At 36.6% G+C, this 20,401-nt stretch overlaps 1 protein-coding gene across 1 annotated transcript in view; it reads left to right on the top strand.

Moving 5' to 3' along the window:
- CA8 (carbonic anhydrase 8) overlaps window positions 1-20,401 on the top strand; it is a 95,295-nt gene that overhangs the window by 70,012 nt on the left and 4,882 nt on the right. The window contains exon 8 of the mRNA XM_003809059.6: window positions 2,513-2,682. Coding sequence (XP_003809107.1) covers window positions 2,513-2,647 — 135 coding nt within the window. The 3' untranslated portion in view covers window positions 2,648-2,682. The remainder of the gene's footprint in view (window positions 1-2,512; window positions 2,683-20,401) is intronic.

The following is a 20,401-nucleotide window of genomic DNA, read 5'->3' as shown; positions in this document are numbered from 1 at the left end:
CTTCATAGGTTCAGGTTGCAGGTATTAAGTATGATTACATGGAAAGTGAATGCTAGGAGAGATGACTTTAAATTTCCTCAGTGAATTATTGGTTTATTATAAATACTTTCTGCATATACAACTGTAGCTAAATATTTATCTCAAAGTGCTGAAGGTTTCACTTCAAAAGAAGTTGTGCAATAGAAGTGCTAGTATTTGTCAGACACTTCCTATGTGCTTGGAACTATGCTGAGTGATTTTCATGAATGTTCTTTCTTATTTCCTAGGCTATCCTTGTGAATACTGTTATTATTATGTCTGTTATACACATGTGGAAACTGAGGTTTGAAGAGGTGAAGTCATTTGATCGTTTGGATCTTAGGTGGCAGAGCACAAGAATTGGCCTTTGGGTGCAGAGTCCACTGCCCTCACCGTGATATTCTTCTTTTTGAAAAAGCATAAGATTCTCTCACTGACCAGGTTCCTTTTCACTCTGTACTTAGGGAAAACCTTAAGGTGAAAGCAAATAATAAGGGATTCTCATGCAGCTTCGTCTCTAGAAGTTTTTCAGATGCAACAAGCAATAGATGCTACTCATATTTTCATTCTAATAGCTGAAGAAGATCTAGCGAAAAACCATCAAGTAGATTAAACAGCTGATTGCTTATCTGACTGGCTCCTCTATGTAAATACAGCATATAGGTATAATAAAAAACTAAACAGGACAATCCCAGTTGGGTCAGACTTAATCTCATTAAGGGAAATCAATCAGTATTCAGTGACATGGAAAAATAAGACATTCGAAGCGCATGTAAGTACAGAGAGAAAAACAAAAACCCACAGAAAAGAAGCTGGCTTTCTGACCTGGTTTCTAATTGAACTAGCTGTTTAATTTTTTTCCGACTCTATGTATGAGTGTGTTGAATTAGAATGTTGTGGGATTCAACTCTTGGAGTCAGGGAGCCTCTCCTGAGGAAAATGCACATGTAAAAATTTGCATATCATTTAGGGCTTTCGTGGGCCCCCTAAAGTCTCTATAGGTGTCTCTTGACTTTGTTGAAACCCCTGAATTAGTTGCTGTCTTGTGTTTCATTTCTCTTTATGAATGGCAGAATTCTATAGCTATGTCATATTAAGGATCTTTGTGGATATAATCCCTTGATACACAGATGGTGGACTTTTGGTGGATTGATGCTGCCCAAATCATGTTTGCTCAATACCCTGGGGTATGTGAAGGAGATAGATTATATTGAATTGACTAGAATTCCTAAAGAGATGGCTGTGGAGCTGAGAAAAGAGCAGGTAGACTTGGAATTGTCAGACTTACCCACTAGCTAATCTGGTAATTTTCAAAACTTCCAGCCTCAGTTTCCCCTTCTGTATATGGAATGAAGAATGTGTCATGTGACTGTGTGGCACTTAAGTGAATTAACAGACAATGAACCCTGTAGTTAAATTGATAGATGGGAATAATCCTGGGGAATGCTCATCACTTTTGCTTGTTGCTTAAACATTAGTATTTCCCAGAGAGTCACGTCTGGCAGGCTCTGGGTTCTTAGAGAAACTGTAGGGCGGCTGATCGGCAATGTCCCTGAGGACTCTGAGAACCTCTTCACTTACAGTGGGGAAGCCATGGGACCTGGAGAGCCCACCCAAGAAAGGGAAATGAACTTGAAAATCAATATTGTAAAGACAGGAAGTTGGGCTCAGACTTTTGGAAAATCATTTTTTTGGACCTATGCTCTCCAGAGGGCTAGAAAAGTGGCAAAAGTGTCTTTTGATGAAAGGAAACCTTGAATCTATCTGATAAATCTAAGATCTAATCAGTGTTTACATACAGTAACATAAGAATCCATTAAAATGTACTTGGAAAGCATTTAAGAGCACATTCATTTGTTCACTTTTTCTTATTATGCTATAGATAGGCATAAAACCTTTTTGGGAGAGGTTTGTATCATTGTTTTTTGGAGATGGAGTCTGGCTCTGTCACTCAGGCTGGAGTGCAATGGTGTGATCTCGGCTCACTGCAACCTCCGCCTCATGGGTTCAAGTGATTTCTCCTGCCTCAGCCTCCTGAGTAGCTGGGATTACAGGTGTGCACCACCACGCCTGGCTGATTTTTGTATTTTTAGTAGAGACAGGGTTTCACCGTGTTGATCAGGCTGGTGTTGAACTCTTGACCTTGTGACATGCCCACCTTGGCCACCCAAAGTGATGGGATTACAGGCGTGAGCCACTGTGCCCGGCCTGTATCATTTTTACATTAACAAATGGAGCAGATTTCTTTATCTATTTGAGTTGTTCAGAGACCTTGATATGTCTGCTTCTGTTGTCATCTCTTGAAAGGGTCCTCTCTAACGTCTTAGGTCTGGAAGAATTAAGTCTGTTTTTTTTTCTTTTTGAAGCTTAATTTTAATTTTCTCTTCAATAATTCTTGTAATTTATACATATTTTATGCATGTCATTTATGAAACTCCAATCTTGTTAATGTCCGATAATTGATTAATCTATTTTCTTCTGCTTTTATTTTCAGATAGAAGAATTTCGAAGGCTGAGGACACATGTTAAGGGGGCAGAACTTGTGGAAGGCTGTGATGGGATTTTGGGAGACAACTTTCGGCCCACTCAGCCTCTTAGTGACAGAGTCATTAGAGCTGCATTTCAGTAGCCAAAGAGGACAGGAACAAGTCTGTCTTCATGAGGGTATGTCCAGATTAAGTAAGGAAAATGAGGTGCACAGCTACTTAAACCTAGCGTACCAAAGGTACACTTATTGTGATCCTGGTAATTTAGTAATAAAAGCATATGTACTTCATCTTGATAAAATTTATGACACATTCTTGAGCTCTGTTAATTACAGGTCAAGTAGTTATTTTAATTTTATGCAGTATTGAAGAAAAACTATGATTATATTTTCCTATCAGAGTAGCCTTTAATTCCAAGTTTTGGTGGCTTTCATAAGAACAGACACCCTCAGGCCCAGAAAAAGTGACATGCATGCATACCTCTTTAGTAACTTACCATGTTGTCCTCTTGAAGCAGCACCAGTCATGTCCCAGTGACCAAGGAGCACATAGGAGGGGACTTGGGGAGCGTGTGAGCCTCAGTGTGGACCCTTCTCGTCTCCTGCAGAATTGATCCTCTTGTTTCTCAGGGGGAGGGAGCATATCTGGCATGCATTGAAATACTTCTTCTATGGAAGTGCCTTTTATATGATAAATTGAGAAGCACTTATTAATTATCTGAATATGATACACTATTGATTGAAACATAATCTATGTATTTTAATATATAGAATTCAATGTTATGTATTCCTTACTCTTAAGGAACTAACAAAATAAAATATCACAAACATGGACGAGATAAAATGTAAAAAAGACTATATATTGGATTATTTATTTACCTTGTAAATTGCCTAAGTGCATAGGTCATTGTACATCACTGGCAAACCACAGCTTCCCAAGGGGAAAGCATCTGTTGGAATAGAACCTAGGGAAGCAGCGAAATCTCATCTCTATAAACAATTTAAAAATTAGCTGGGTGTGGTGGCATACGCTTGTAGTCCCAGCTATTCAGGAGGCTGAGGTGGGAGGATCACTTGAGCCTGGGAGGTGGAGGCCGCAGTCAGCTGAGATCACACCACTGTTCTCCAGCCTGGGTGACAGATTGAGATCGTGTCTCAAACAAAATAAAACAAAACAAAAAAACGAAGAAGTCTGCCAGGTAGCCAGGGTGATAGATGCAGAGGCTTGGACACTAGAATAGGAACAGTGGAGGTGGAGAGAAGTTGATGTATGTGAAATAGAAATCGCAGGTTATAGCTAGTGATGAATTGGATGAGGGGTGGAGGGAGATGGAAGTGTCAAAGATAAATTCTGGGGTTTTACACTTTGGAAACCCTGGATGGAGTGCCACTGAGTGGCAGTGGGAAAGCTGCGGGGAGGCCCTGTTTGGTTGAAGATAAAGAGTTGAGTTGCAGCACAGTGAGTGAGAGATGCCTGTCAACCACAAACTGCAATAGCGGACTCTGGTCATGAAGGTCATTAACATTTCAAGAGTAGAGAACAGAAAACAAGTCTGGGTTGAAATAGGGACGTATTGGGTGTAGACATTGTATATGTTCATATAATGTTCTGATGGATCTAATGGGGTTACTTAATTAAGTGTGCATAAAATCTTGTGGGAGGCTTTACAGACAAGTTAGCCAAGACACAGATAAGTTAGGTTACGGGCCAAAGTAATACAGTTATTGAGCAGTGGAGCTGAAGGAGATCCAGGCAGCTTGACTGGCAGAGCCCTTTTTCTTCACTACGACATGGGCAGAGGTTAAAGAGTTTTGCCACACTGGTGGTCGAGTGACACATCAAGGAGAGATGTGGTTGCAGCAGGCTGAAGGCCATAGGAAGGGAGGAGCTGGAGACTCCAGGTCGCAGCCACCTTGGTGGGCTGGGGTGGGGCAGGAGGCCGCAGCAACAGAGAGGGGGTGGGATTGAGGAAATCTTTTTTTTTCTTTTTTAAACAAAAGAAATAGAACTTGTCTATATGCTGGGGTGTGGGAAAGGAGCAAGTAGATGGAGAGAGGCTGAAGGTACTGCTTCTGGGAGGAGCTGGAGCAGTGAAGTCTGAAAAGTTGAAAGGGATGAAATCCTAAGCACACAGGGAGACTGGCTTTTGCTGAGAGGATGGGCACTCTCTGTGCTGCAATGGGAAGGAAGAAAGAAGGAGGTGGTGGTTTAGAGCTGCTGTGTACCCATGACTTGCTCTTACCATTTAATGATGAAGGGGCAGGAGCTAGGAGTGGGAGAGCAGCAGCGAAGATGGGATAGGAGCAGAGAAAGAGGGAAGGATGTGTTCACAGAAGAGGCCAAGAGGCAGCGGGGGTGGGATGAGGGTTGCAAAGCGTGAATTTATGCATTTCTCCAGTCTAGGTTTAGTTAGTATACTCCCTGTGAATGTCAATACCTGTAAATGATACTTTTAATGAAGGGAGATTATTCCCTGGAATGTTTGGTTTGTATCTGGTCTTAGACCAGAGTTGCCATTCTCTGAATATCTAAATGACTATTATTATTTTCTCTCTCTCTTTTACACACACGCACACACACACACACACAGAGAAACGTTGTTTGTGAGATTTTGTATATTTCACATACTTCATATTCTTTATATGATAGATGAATAATGTGTAGTTTTTCAAAGTTTTGAGTTAATTACAATTTAGGTACTATTTCTAAAAGGAAGATATATTTGTGTTCTTACTTTGGTGGCTGAGATTACTTAAAGGGGATAATTTGCTCCCAAATTCCTAAGAATGGTACAGGAATTCTAAGGTGACTAATTCTTATTTCATTTTTTTATGAATACTTTTTTATCCTTTTATCTTGAAATGTGTAATACAAATCTGGTCAGAGTTCTATATAAAAATTATATTGGGAATCAGACTTATGTGTGTGTACTTTTTATTTGATATTTAATAATGCCCTAAGGCAGGTAATTCAAATTTTTATTAAAGTGAAATGATTTGACAGTCAGACTTTGAATTTAATGCATGAATGTTTCATTTAAGCTCTTGGAACTAAAAAGGAAAAGACATTTCTCTGGTAGTTGTTCTCTAAAAAATGTTTAAAATAATTCAGATATATTTTAGCTATGTTTTACTGAAATAACTTTAGTTTTAGACTTAAAATGACAGATTTTTAAAAAAATGACGTGTCTGGGCACCTGGAAGACTTTGATAACCAAGCTTTATTATTCCCATGAGTAATCTGTGACTTTTTATATTACCATTTAAGAAGTATGAACTATGATTTTGTATTATACTTGTTTAAAGAATTAGTATGTAAGTCATCCAGGTGCTGGAAATTCTTTGGTTCAGCGGTGCTAATTCAGATTTATGGGTGCCTATTGATATTAAATGATCCTTTACCCATTGAATTTTCTAAATGATGCAGGAGAACTAAATGTATTTTAATAACAATGAACAAATGATATAACAAGTTTAAGGTCCAGTTTACTTGTTACTTTTGGTATCATGACATTGGTACTCATCTTCCAGCAAAATGATTATTTGATTATTTGCCTTTTTACTTCATAAAGTGTTAGCCCATTTTTAAAAGGGTATTCTGACGCTCAAAGACTGTCTCGCTTGTGACCTAAATATTGTTAAGCTGTATACATGTTTACAGTAACTATAATGAATTATAATTATTTTCTGTAAAAAGCAATGTCACACGGCTCTTTAGTTTCTCTTTTTTTCCGCCTTAAATGTGGAAAAATAAGAATGCCCTAAATACGTTAAAAAAGAAACAAAGCCAGAAAAATGGGGTTATTCAGCAAGCATCTCCAAATAGTCCCATTGTCAAACTTGCCCTTATTTTTCTTTTGGGATCTTTGAAGTTATCCTTGACTGTTGAACTCTTCCCTACTTGTACTTTTGCGGTTAATAATATTGTCTTCTTAGCTTTAATAAAGCTATAGCAAGTATCAATTTCATATCAGTCTTCTTTGATAACCTAAAAGAGTTACTGGTTAGAAGAGGATAAGGCATTATAGAGAAGGGGGTGCCTGTGTGAGGAAAGGAAAGTGAGAATATTCACTCTGAATGACCAAGTAGGTGAAAGCTATTATCCTTCCAGATTAAATGGAAAGCTCAAAGCCATATTTTCAGTCAGTAGAACTTGGACTCTCCTCTGATAATTTAACATGGTGCACAGCATTAGGGTGAGAACTGAAGGCTCTATAGATGTAGCTGTTTTCTATTTATTATATCTCATAGAATTTCCTCCAACTGGAATGGATTTCCTACCAGATCTCAAAATGATTTCAGTAAAATGCCAAAACACCAAGGATGCTCAGAATACCTATTATGTTTTGATTATGTGATATAAAAATTATTAACCCACCAATGAAAAATACAAGAGCTGTATGAGCTCTCTTCAAGATTACTAAACAAAGAAAATAATTCGTGCTTTAAAATGTATCTCTTCCTTTTTATGTTTTAGAAATGTTAATAATTTATCATGGATAAAAATTTCAGAATGATTTTTTCCTCCCACTATGAATTAAAACAAAATTGTGTTTGGGAGGAAGAATGTTTTGCAGTCATGGGCCAACTTGTATGTCGAATGTTAATATGTTCTGATACCCTAGATACAGTAGATTTCATGATTTTAAACCTAAAGAATATATTTTTCCATAAGGAAATCACTGTGACCAGTTTGTCATTTAAACATGTTCTTTCATGCCTTTTACCTCATGTATACTCAAAAGTGGACATTAAAAAATGGCTTTCAAGTATCAGCAAAAGGCTTTGAATTAGCTAAGGAAAGAATTTATTTCTAGAGGCTCCAAGAAAGACCTTTCCTGTAAGTAGGTGGTTTAAATCTTGAGTGGGTTTTCGAGGAAGACTAAGGCATTAAATACTTGAGGTTCCTAGGTGGTTTAGGTGGGAACCTGCCTGGACAGGGATTGGGGAAATGTTCCAACAGACCTCACAAAGGCCCTTCGAGCACTGGATATTATAGTTCCCTGGTTTATGATGAATATGCTTTCCTGTGTCTCTATTAAATTTATCATGGAAAAGAGAAACCAGAGAGAACAGGAAGCAGGTAAATGAGGAGGAAAATGAAGTGAATTTTTTTTATGAATTAGGCTTTGTTAGTAAGTCTCCAACTGGAAACATAAAGCTTAAAAATTCATCTGAGGAAATTACTAAAAATGCTAAAAAACAAGTGCAGAAATCATTGGAAATCACCTATACTTTAATCAGGAGTATAAGGAGATACTTTTTTAAAAAAGCATTGAATAAATTTGTTTTAATATTTTCTGTACCTCTTAAAAGAGGGTATTATAGAAGCAATAGTATCAAATAAAGCTTTTATGTCAGCATTTCATTATGATTAAAAATCTTAAAAATAGAGGGAAAATAGAATCAAAATAGGATTTATACTGAGATTACTATTTTTTCAATTGGAAAAACTGAGAGCATTGCCTAAAAGTCTACCTCATTCAGATTAAAATAAGGGGTTAAGGAATTGAAACTTTATTAAAAACTGGATTGTTACTAGGCAGATACCAAGAGTTCATATTAGACCGTGTAAGAGTAGTGACAATCAGGGAAGTTATCCTTTTTCTTTCAATAAAATTTTACCTGACCTTCAGTTTTCTATTTGTAAGCATCTCATTTTTCTTTTTTGTATCTCTAATCTTAGCACCTTGACAATTTGTTTTAGCTGTCTGCCTTTTTTGGGTCACTCCTAGAAATCTACCAACCTAAAGTCTAGAATGTTCTCCTCTCTGTTTTCTATTTAAATGCTGTTGATATTTGAAGGACCAGGTTTTACCTCCATGAAGTCTTTTTCCCAAGTAAACCGACCTTACTAATCCTTCTTTGCTTTCTGAGTTTAGTACCATGTTAGTTTAGTTTTAAATTATTATTTTTTTTTGTTTTCTACTGCACTTAGCAGTTTTAGTTTTACTTACTCCACGAGACTATAAATGTCTATATAGTAGAGTCAAACAAGTTTGTAACATACTTCATTAAGCAGGTTTTCTTCGTGCAAGACTTCTGAGAACCTTTACTATGCCAGGGACCTATGTGAACTCCAAGAGGGTATGGTATAGTATACAGCATTTCACAAATTTATTTAACCAGATAATAATACGAGATTGCAGAATATGTTTTGGTAAGTGCTTTGGAATGATCCAAAGCATTCGTTGTGATCTTGGAGGACCTAAAATAGGGAGTATGGTAGAGTCTACAGGTGGGGGCCAGAGCCCATAGATGCCCCAGCCTCTCCTCCACATGCCCTTTAGGGATGGAAGGTTGAATCCTGGATGTGTGCTGAGATCTTGTTAAGCTATCTTAGACACAGCATGAAGTAAGCGTAAATTAAAAAATAGATTTTAAATTTTATACTTGAGTTAAAGGCTAACAAACCCTTCATGGAAACCCTCCAGTAGTAATAACAATTTGTTTGTAATAAATTGCAGTGTGCCATAGGGTGCCAAAAACTATGAGATGCGGTTCATGTATGTCTCATTTCACCTCAGAACAACTCTTCAAGATGGACATTGCTTTTTGAAAAATTTATCAATAAAGAAACTGAGTCCTGGCCAGTCGTGGTGGCTCATGCCTGTAATCCCAGCAGTTTGTGAGGCCGAGGCAGGCAGATCATGAGTTCAGGAGATAAGACCATCCTGGCTAACATGGTGAAACCCCGTCTCTACTAAAAATACAAAAAAAAAAAAAAAAAAATTAGCTGGGAATGGTGGCAGGCGCCTGTAGTCCCAGCTACTCAGGAGGCTGAGGCAGGAAAATGGCGTGAACCCTGGAGGTGGAGCTTGCAGTGATCCGAGATCGCGCCACTGCACTCCAACCTGGGCGACAGAGCGAGACTCCATCTCAAAAAAAAAAAAAGAGAAACTGAGTCCCAGAAAGTTTGTCTTCCCAAGGTACATAAAGCTATCAAACTATACAACCAATGAAACTGATGGAAACAGTCATTTAAAAATAATGCCCTTAAAAATTCAGATATTTATTTTGTTTTATTGGTCAATTCTGATTCTGAACAGCTTTCAGCTTTCAAGATGATTATAGTTGCATTAAAGTACAACATGAAATTTAAAACTTCTAGGTTAGGAAATAATGAAGTAAACCTAGTTGACCAATCTAGAACCTCATCTAGTACCTTACAAATAAATATTTGTCAATTAAATGGAAGTATTTACTTACTTCTGTGAACGTCATATTTATCTTGGAATTATTTGGAAATTATGAAAGTATGACTGTAGGTTGTCTTTTACATATTTTAGATATTTTATTGTTATATAGTGATGCAACAAAAGGAATGTTCATTTTTTTCCTCACCAAAAAATGATACATTTTTTAAGGGGCATTTTTAGACCTCATTTTACTGGATCTCGGCAGGTTCTGATACTGCCTGCCTTCTTGCCACGTTCTTATTTTGGTGTCCATATACCCAGTTTTCTTTCTACCTGCACCACCTTTCATCCTCTGCATGCTGCACGAATGTTCTTTTAGGAGGCTACTTAATGTTGGAGTCCACTTAATGTTGGAGTCCTCATGGTTCAGCCTTTGGGGCTGTCTCTGTAGGTGAACTCATCCATTCTCACAGCTTGTCACCACTAACAACACATGACTCATTTACATTCCTAGACTAGGTCTTTTAATTAACTTCTAGAATTGAATGCCCAGCTGTCTGTAGAACTTTTCTTTTAGATGTGTCAAAGACATCTCAAACTCAACATATACAATATTGAATTTATGGTCTTCCTTCACAGACCTGCCTCTCTTCCAGTTTTCTTTGAAACGTGAGTCATGCATGACACCTCTCTTCTTTACCTTACCCCATATTTCCAATTTATCAAGTTCTGCAGATTTGCCTTCTGATAGCTCTCAAAGCCATCTATGTGTTTCCATCTTTGTCATCACAACCCATAAAGTTAGCCTCATCTCCTCATGACTGTTGCAAGAGCATCTCCCCTTTCTTCTACATAGGATTGTTATGGCAAGATTAAATACAAGATTAAATTCAAGATTAAATAAAAATATATAAAATAATAAAAGACAAGAAGACCTATAGCACTCAAACTTGCATGCCAGCTCTGGTTGATTTGTACCAGCTGTCTGGAGAGTGTTGAGAAGGATTCTGAATCCACATCTGAGCACAGTGGGAGTGATGGAATTGATGGGGAGGAGTGTGGTGGTTTGTTATTGTCATCCACAAAATAAGGTAGTATTATTGGCATTTTATTTAAATATCTGAGCTATTTATATGAAGTCTTTTAAAAATGGGCCCTGGAAAACTGATCTACATTAGATCTACTGATATGTAGCTAGGTGTTAGCAATTATTGAGGAAACACAGAAACATGATAAAATTACTGACGTCTCCTGATTTACCTTCTTGTTATTATTTTTATCTCATTTATATATAGGTTATGGTTCTGATGCTTATGTATGGCAAATTGCTTACATATGGCAAAAACTAGAGAATCTAAAATCTCAGCATGGAAATGAAATTACATAAGGGTGAGGAAAGGATTATGGTAGTGTGGAGTAATTTACCCAGACCCCCTTATTGGGGGTAGAAGCCATCTCCCGAAGAAGGGAAAGGGTTACATGTCTTCCATTTGATCCTCTATAACAAAATACCATAAACTAACATCTAAGCAACAGAAATTTGTTTCTCACAGTTGTAGAGGCTAGGAAGTCCAAGATCAAGGCACCAGCAGGTTTGGTATCTGGTGAGGCCCCACTTCTTGTTTTGTAGAATGGTGCCTTCTCACTGTGTCCTCACATGGTAGAAGGGGCCTACTGGTTTTCTGGGGTCTCTTTTATAAGGGCAGTAATCCCAATCACTAGGGCTCTGCCCACATGATCAATATAATCACCTCTCTAAGGCCTCACCTCATCCCCTTAGTGGTTAAGATTTTAACATAGGAGTTCTGGTTAGAGAAGAAACCATGTAACAGAAAGGTAAACACTGACAACCCTCAGAAGGGTGAGAAACATGCTATTTAAAAATATTTTTAACAAGAATATACTAGAAAAAATTTTCATTTTAACTAAAGGTCTTTGAGATATTTTTATGTTGGTACATATAGATTGGCCTCATCCTTTGGGCTACTTCAGTTTTACTTAAACATTGCAGTTAAAACTTGTTTTCATTGCATAAATAGCTAAAATAATCTAGATAATGCCCAGTACTAGATAATGCCCAGATTATCTAAAATAATCTAGATAATGCCCAGTACTAGATAATGCCCAGATTATCTAAAATAATCTAGATAATGCCCAGAATCTGAAATATTTATTGGATAATATGGAGATTTCTCCAGTCAAGAAGTTTGCAACCAGGTAGCACCAGGTAATAAATTAATTGTTAAAACTATAAAACCACATTGGTTTCAGATGGGTCTGTTCTCCATTTCAGTGCTTCTTAAAACCCCTTCAGAATCTCTGAGTTCTTACTGCTTTTATTGCTCTGAATTCTTATTGCTCATTCTTTTATGAGTTTTATTAGGAACTCATAAATGTCTTTAGGGCTTGTCCAGAGAACATATTTTCAGAGACATCTTAGGAGCACGGAGTGGAATTGTATCTCAAGAAGTTCTTTAATCTAGTTTTTGCCTGAAGAGGTCTTCAACTAAATTATTCCAGATGGTTACTCCGCATACCTGGAAAAAAACCGAAGCAATAAACCTTTGTTGTCTGATAATATCTCCTTCAGCATTTACTCCTGCCTAATGCCCAAAGGGAAAAAAAATCTTTTATAAGATATTCTACCTGTAAAGTGTTAACTGAGTTGGAATACTATTTTGTTGGTAATATTTTTAGTTTTTTGTAAATAAACATTTTTTCATGAATATAACTGGTTGTATTTGAAGCGTTCCAAGATTTTTGTTTTCCTTTTGTTAGCAGCCTGTGAAAATTCCTGCAACCTTTATGTTGCAGAGAAACTTAACGCAGTTTTTTGCAGGTATGAATGTTCATTCGGATTTTAGTATAGATACAACCAATGTTTCTCTAATGGCATCTTTTCTTTAAATAATAATTATATTTAGCGGATCTTAGCAATAAAATCATTGTAACGAGGAATAAAGGATGGTAAATAAGAATAACAGTGTTATTAATCATCTGAATTAGTTGTGTATGGAACATTCCTGTACCTGAAATATTTCCATAGGAAATAAGGCTAAAATACACATTTACTTATAATTAGATATAATACAAACCTTCTCTCATTATAATAGTTGCCCACATCCCAATTCAACTTAATTTCATTGACTTTGATTTCTGAACTAAAAACATTAAGCTCGAACTAGTGAAAAATGTATAATATGTGCATTCAATTAAGAAGTAATTAGATAGTCAATCACCCTTACAACACACCAGGGATTAGAGAAGAAGGAAGAAAAATGTGACTCACTGTAGTGTGTAAAACAGTTTTGCTAATTAGTTTAGTGCTAATTGAGATGGAGAAAGTGTCAAAGTATCCTAACACAGGTTTACTTCTGAATAACTTTAAAAGCTAAGTTTAGCGTTTTATAATATTACCAACTTCTATGATTTATCCTTGAGTTTTTATCAAAGCTTATTTATTCATTCTAAGTTACACATATTAGTGAGTGATGGGAACAAAAAGAACAACTGCTTTTTAATATTTCAGACATGATGCTGTATTTTGTCTCATTTAGTCCTCGTAACAATCCTGTGAGACTGGTATTTTTATTTTTCATTTTAGAGATAAAGAAACTGAGGCTGAGATGCGTTGAGTAACTTGCTAAAGGTCACAGCCAGTAAAGTGCAGAGCAAGAATTCAGACCTAAGTGGGCCCCACTCCCAATGCTGAGCTCTTTTCACGACACCACATTTCACAACAGCAAAGTGCAGAACATTATGCACTGTGTTTATCTTTTGCCTTCTTATCTCTTGTAGATAAATTCCTAGGAATGACATTCCTGGGAAGAAAGAACCATATGTTTTCATTTTTTCATACCATATTTGCTGAAGTACCCTCTACAAGGGTTATGCTAATTTGTGCTTGCACTGTTGATTGGGTATTTTATAGAAGGCATTTTTGCCATTTTTTTAAACCAATTGTTCAATATATTCTGCATCTCTTTATCATCTTTTTACTCTTCAGTTTACATCTCCTACCTATTGAAACTGCTGTAGCAAAGGTCACCTTTGATTTCTCTGTTTGCTTTTTGTTTCCTTGTCTCCACATATAGCACATGTTCATGGTAGAATATTCAAACAATACAGAATAAAATGGAGCAGCAGCAAACGTCTCTCAAACTCTCCTCTTAGTGATAGCATCCCCAGCACTGGGGGTTGTGATGGATATGGAGGCCCTGGAGCACAGTGGAGATGGCTCAGGTTTCATTCAGATTCCACCAGTAATTAGTTGTGTGACCTTGAAAACATTAACTGATAACTGTCTCTTGTTTCATCACTTAAAAGAAGGCTATAGTGGTATTTACCTCGTAGGGTGGTTGTGAAGATAACAATGAGATAATGCAATTAAAGTGCTTAACATTTTTTTTTTTGTCCACAGTGTAAGGATTCAAAAATGTTACCTTTATCATTATGATTGTCCATTGACCTCTCTTTATATATGTGTCTCATATGGTTACATATATATGTAATGTACCTTATGAGATTATACTGTGCATGCTATTTTTCAATCAGCTTGATGATATATCTTTTCATGTCATTGAATAGTTATTTTTAAAATGGTTTTACATACATTGCTTTTAAGTATATGCCAAAATTTGATGAGCTGTCATCAATAATACTGTGGTTAACTTACCCATTTCCTTAAAAAATTCTTAGAAATGAGATTACTAGGTCAAAGAGTTTTATTGTAATCCATATGCAGATTGCTTTTCCCAAGAGTTCTATGTTTATGTTCCCAGTAACTATGTGTCAGATTACACTTTTCACCTTCACCAGTGTTGAATATTTAAATTTTTTCATCCTTGCCAATCTCATTAAAAATGGCTCCTTACATTATATCATGTCCTGTAAATACTTGGTTCTATTCTTGATTTCCCTATTCTGTTCCATTTATCTGTCTATTCATGTGCATCGACCACAATGTATGTGGCATTAGTGTATATTTCAGTGTTTGGCCAGACAAGACCCTCTTTACTAGTATCTTCTGCAGGATTTTTCTGGCTATTTTTACATGTTTAATTTTTTCAGATAAACCATAAAATCATTTTATCAGAAGGATAGAAATAAAGAGCAAAAGAAAGAGAGGTTGAGAAAAAGAAAATGAAAGACAAAAATAAAAGAGAAAAAGGAATCCTATTAGGATTTTTAATTTGCATTGTATTTATAGAGTGATTAAGGAGAATTAATACCTTACAATATTGAATCTTTATATCAAGGAAAAATGCATAGGTCTATGCTTATTAAAGTTTTTTTTATGTTTGTCATGCATTTTATAATTCTCTGTTCTCACAATATTTACTCCAACTTGCATATTTGGTCTCTGGAGTCAGCTTGAGTATGGCTTTTTGGGGAACACAGCACCTCTATTTGCTGTTCCACAACTTGGGCAAACTATTGATTCTCTTTCAGCCCTAGTTTCCTCATCTATGAAGTGGATATAGTAAGAGTTATAACCTCCCAGGGATGTGAGGATTTCATGAGCTATGGTAAAATGCACATCACAGTGCTTTGTGGAGGATTAGCATTAAATGTGAGCAATTACTATTATTATCATTATAGATTTTGACTAGCTATAGATTTTTCCATTGGTTATTTTTTTTATTGAAAAAACAATGGATTAGATTTGTCCCTGGCTTGCTTATTAACCTTTATATAGTTTTCAGTAAGATTTCCACTGATTATTTTGAGTTTTCCAGATAGACACTGATAACACCCAATGATCATGACAGTTTTATCTCCTTCTTTCTGATTTTATTTCATTTCATTATCTAGTACTCCAGAATAATGTTAAATAATTAACAGTAATATCTGGCACCCTTTTAAAAATGTCTCATGTGCTTGGATTTCTGTTTCCAAATCCAGTGGCATGTTTCCCTCTTCTCTTTTGACTCTTCAAAAGTGTTTGACACTCCTGACCTCTTCCTCTGTTTCCTCCTCTCATGACCTGATGCTGTCATGAGTGAGAATGTTGAAAAAGAAGGTGTCTATATGCCATTGCTTGTAATGGAAGGGCATTTATTTTTAACCTTCTGTTTGGTGTATGGCAGTATTCTAGGGGCTGAGTGAAAATATAAACATAACCAGAGATCAGCTCTCCCCTGACATAGCTCACAGCCTAGTGTCATGGGTAAATCAGACACACAGCTAACTCCACGTCAGAGCAGCATGTACAAACTGCCTGAGGAAGTGTTCCACTAGTGTACAGGACAAAGAGCCCCCTCTGAAGAGGAGAGTTCTTATTTCTAGCATATTGCTGTTTCTTAAAAGACTCTATTTTGGAGATGTTACACTGAATTACTGTACTTAAAGAGGGATACTTTAGTTAGTTATCAATGAGCTGAGCCAAAATCACTGGAACTTATATCAGTACTGTGACCTGCAGCAACCTCTGAGGAGTAACATGTGTGTGAACACGTGATTTTTAAATTTTTGGTAGCTTTTCAGGAAATTCTCCAGTAGTGATTTGCTTTGCACTCATTCCCTTGGGCCTCTTCATAAAAGATAATTCAAGGTTAAGAAAAAGTCATGTGAAAGACGGCATCTGCTATAATTATATTGAAATAGCTGATGATTTAGAAGACTTCTTAGGATGTGGCCATACTTTGAGGTCATCATTATGAACGCTGATCATTGTATAATAGAAAATTTCTCTTTATGAGTAAGCTTCCTTATTATTTAGATGTAGATAAATGAATATTTGGAGAAAATCCCAAAGGGAGGAGTTCAGCCTTATCTTCATATATTCAAAGTGTTACTTCTTTAGGTTGTTTTACCAAATAAATTTGTATTCTGATTACTAACTAATGTAGTTATTGTAGGAACTTTAGAAAATACACAAAGGCATAAAAATGAACTTCTATTTCAAATAACGACCATCAATTGAAGATAGGCAATTAATTTTGTTTCCACCACAGACTGCATTAAAATAACAGGAAAGAGATTTTTTTTAAGTGCATTGCCTCACAAGGATACAGAAGCAAGAGAGGAGACAACAGCCACAATACTTTGGAAGCTGAAAGCAGATGGTCTTGTAACAGATTTAGCAGATGTGAGGAACAAACCCGTTCACATGATAGAATCTCTCAAATTCCCAGGAATTGGTGGCAACAGACATCATCTGGAAGCTGGAGTAAAAGGATGCTAAAGACATCTGTATTGGTTGAAAGCTATTTAAGAAGCACTTAATCTCTCAGCCCCCTCCAAAGCCTTGGCGGACTGGAGATACTTGTCTTCTGGAGATGATTAAGAGAGAGACTCTGTACTTGGGGACACAGACACAATTGAGTGAGTAAATAACATCCTCAGACCTCATGTCATCCTCCCATACACTGGCAGAAAGGCCCCTACTCTCCAGATGAAGCTGGAAGTATCTTCTGGGGAGGGTCTGACCAGCCCAGGTGACTTCTCTGCAGAAGTGGACCAATGGGCTTATCCAGTGGTGATGGTGTAATAAAGAGGCCTCCACGGTGCCCTCCGCCTCCACTCTGGTTTTGTTGTAGTGGTTGTTTGCCAGTCCCAGATATGAACAGTTATAGATATTTGAAGAAGAACTGTAAATGAAAGAACCCAAATCAGACAATAAAGTGAGTTAAAAGACATAAATACTTTGTAAGAAGAGAAAAACTGTCAAGAAGTTGTCACTCATATATTTGGAGAGGTAAGGAAAGAAATTGCATTCACAAAAAAAACGGTGCTATTAAGAAAAGGAATATTTAGAAAACAGAGCTTTTGGAAACTGAAAGCATGGTAGCAGAAATGAGAACTTCTACAGATGAATCAGAAGGCAGAATGGAAAATTCTCAGAAATTACAGCAAAAGGCAAAAGGATGAAAAATACAGTAATGTAAGCAAATTAGAGGACCAGTTTAAAAGGTCTATCATCCACGTAATAAGCTAGAGAGAGAACACAGAAAGTGGAGGAGAGGAATCAGGCAACAAAATTATCCAAAGCATTTCCCCAGAACTGTGAGCATAAAGTTACAAATGGAAAGAATCCACTGAATTCCCAGCACAGTAGATCAAAACACACTCACACCAAGACACCATCATTGTGAAACTTCAGAACATGGAGGGAGAAATTCCAGAATGGCAAAAACCAAAGCAACAAACATGTCAAAATCAAGGAATCTGGAATTCGAATACCAGACTTCTCAAAAGCAACGCTGGAAGCTAAGGCAGTGAGCATGACCTTCAGAATTCTGAGGGAAAATTACAACCCACCAAATTCCTTACCTAGTCAAACTTTTAACCCAGTGTGTGGTTACAGTAGTCATTTATAGATATCAAAGCCACCACAAATTTATTTCCCAGAAGCTACTTGATAATGCCACACCAAAATGGAGTAAGCTAAGGAAAAAGATGTGGGATCCACGAAACAGGAGAGCCAGCAAAGGAGAAAAACCAAGGGGATGAATAAATGCCAGAATGACAGTGGAATGAGATCATAGGCAAACCAGGCAGTCAGTCCAGATGTGAGCAGGTGAGAAGGTTCTAGATGAGCTTTCTTCAGGAATGGTGAAGTTGATACAATGCATGATATATCTTCACTTCTTGAGAGGAGAGTTAGGCAATGGGTAGGTATTTGTGCATTGAATCAGTTATGAGCACATAGAACACTTAGGTGGAAAAACCCAAGGTATTTATCACTCCAGAGAAAACAAAATGTTGTGCAGGAAAGAAAAATTAACACATGTAGTTCACCTCTGAATACTTTTACATCATTACAATAATAGAAGTTGCATAATGATTCAACCAAATTTACTATATAGCCATATTTGGAGGATGGGGTGATGGGAAGATGGGAAGGGTTCATATGGGGTGGTGTGTGTGTGTGTGTGTGCATGATGTTGACAGGAGGAAAGAGGGTCAAATCTTCATTCTCCATAGGAAAAATGTATACATAATACTGAAACAAAATTGAAAGGTAGGAATACAATCATGCCATTTAGCTCTCTAGTGTTAAAATAATCAGCTAAAAGAGTTAAGGAGAAGGAAATTGGTGACGCATAGGACAAGGGACTGATAGTTTCATAACAAACGTTTAAAAACTTTAAGCCTTTATATGCATGCATAATTTTGATATAAATAAAATTAGCAATTTCTACTGTCATTTTGTTGCACTTATTTATGCATGCACGCACACATTTTCTGAGTGCTTTGGGTCAGGTGTTGGGATGGAGCTTGGGAATACAGAACAGATGAGACCAAGCATTACTTTATCCTATGAAAACTTTCTCTAAAACACTGAAAAGTAAACTTCCAACACATGGCATAAAAATAATGGGCCATACTTCACATTTATGTTGGAGCACAGTATTGTAGTTTAATTTTTAGCTAGTGAGATGATTTTAAAATCAACCAAAATTATTACTCATAGTACTATGCTCAGCACATGATACCTGCTGTCATTACAGTCCCACACATTCCCTAAGAAGTAGATATTGCCTGAGTCTCAGAAGGGGCAAGTAAATTGCCTAAAATCTTACAGCAAATTGGATAGAAGAGCTGGGATTTGGACTTGGTTCTCCCTCATTCCAAATCCATACCCCAGATTGTGATTCATTGAAACATTTTTTCAGTTAATGTGGCATTTGCAGTAAACAAGATCAAGTGTACATTTTTGAGGCAGGTAAAGCTAATAATGAAGATCGTCATCATATGATCTTGGCATAGGTGGGTGTCATTTCTTTGAAAAATATATAAGTAAGAAAAGCTCAGTAGCATAGGGTATTGAGTTTCCCCATGTGAGGGAGATTTTAACTGAGTGTGCAAATTCACCAGCAGATTCTACACATAGGTAAATTAGAATTCATTCAGCATTTACCAAGAACCCCCTGAATCATGCCCTGAGAGCTTCAAAAATGAATAGGACACCAACATGTATGTGCATCTGTTGCACTGTGGATGTATACTAAATGTTAAATTCTGCTTTGGCTTGAGACCTGACCTCGTATGATTAGAATGACTGTGTATTTACCTACCCATATTTTATTTCATGTTTTGGGCCATGGTAGCTTAATATTTAGAAGGCTGGATATATTCTTTATAATGAAATTTCATAAACTTAGGATACATGCTTCTAGACCAGCCTCTCCCAAATGAGTCCTGCAGCGCACTGGTCCTCCAAAATGTGTGTTAAATCAAGAGGTGACTGTTCACATATATCTGGAGAATCCTGGATGTAATAATATCCTCCTTTTGGAGATTTGCAATGCACATCAGCATATTAGAGCCTCTGAAATGGCTTTGAATTAAAGAACCATATTTTAACAGAGTTGATACAGTATTTTTTTAACATGGATTCGTTTTTTAAACCAGGTTGTTTTTTATGGAACATAGTTTGGGAAACACTGGACCCCAGGTTATTTCCTTTTGCAGAAAATTCATACATTGTGACCTTTAGGCCCCGTTAACTCTGAATTGGTGTGATTTTACAGTTTGATAATCAATTTCATGTCACTTTCTTGAAAAGTGCTAAAAGTATATTTTTAACTATGTGAGGTAATACACATGCTAATTAGCTCGATTTAGCCATTTCACAATGTGTATATATTTTAAAACATTTTGTTGACGTGATAAATATCTACAATATTTTCTGTCAATTTAAAAAGATTAAAAAATTTAAAAAGATTTTATTGTGACTATAGTATTTGAAATGTAGTTTGGTCCTGATAGAGTGGGAGCAGGAAAAAATATATAGTTTGGAAATACATAACCC

The sequence above is a fragment of the Pan paniscus genome, chromosome 7 (assembly GCF_029289425.2).
Source record: "Pan paniscus chromosome 7, NHGRI_mPanPan1-v2.0_pri, whole genome shotgun sequence".
NCBI classification, from domain to species: Eukaryota; Metazoa; Chordata; class Mammalia; order Primates; family Hominidae; genus Pan; species Pan paniscus.
This window is presented reverse-complemented; position numbering and strand designations above follow the sequence as displayed.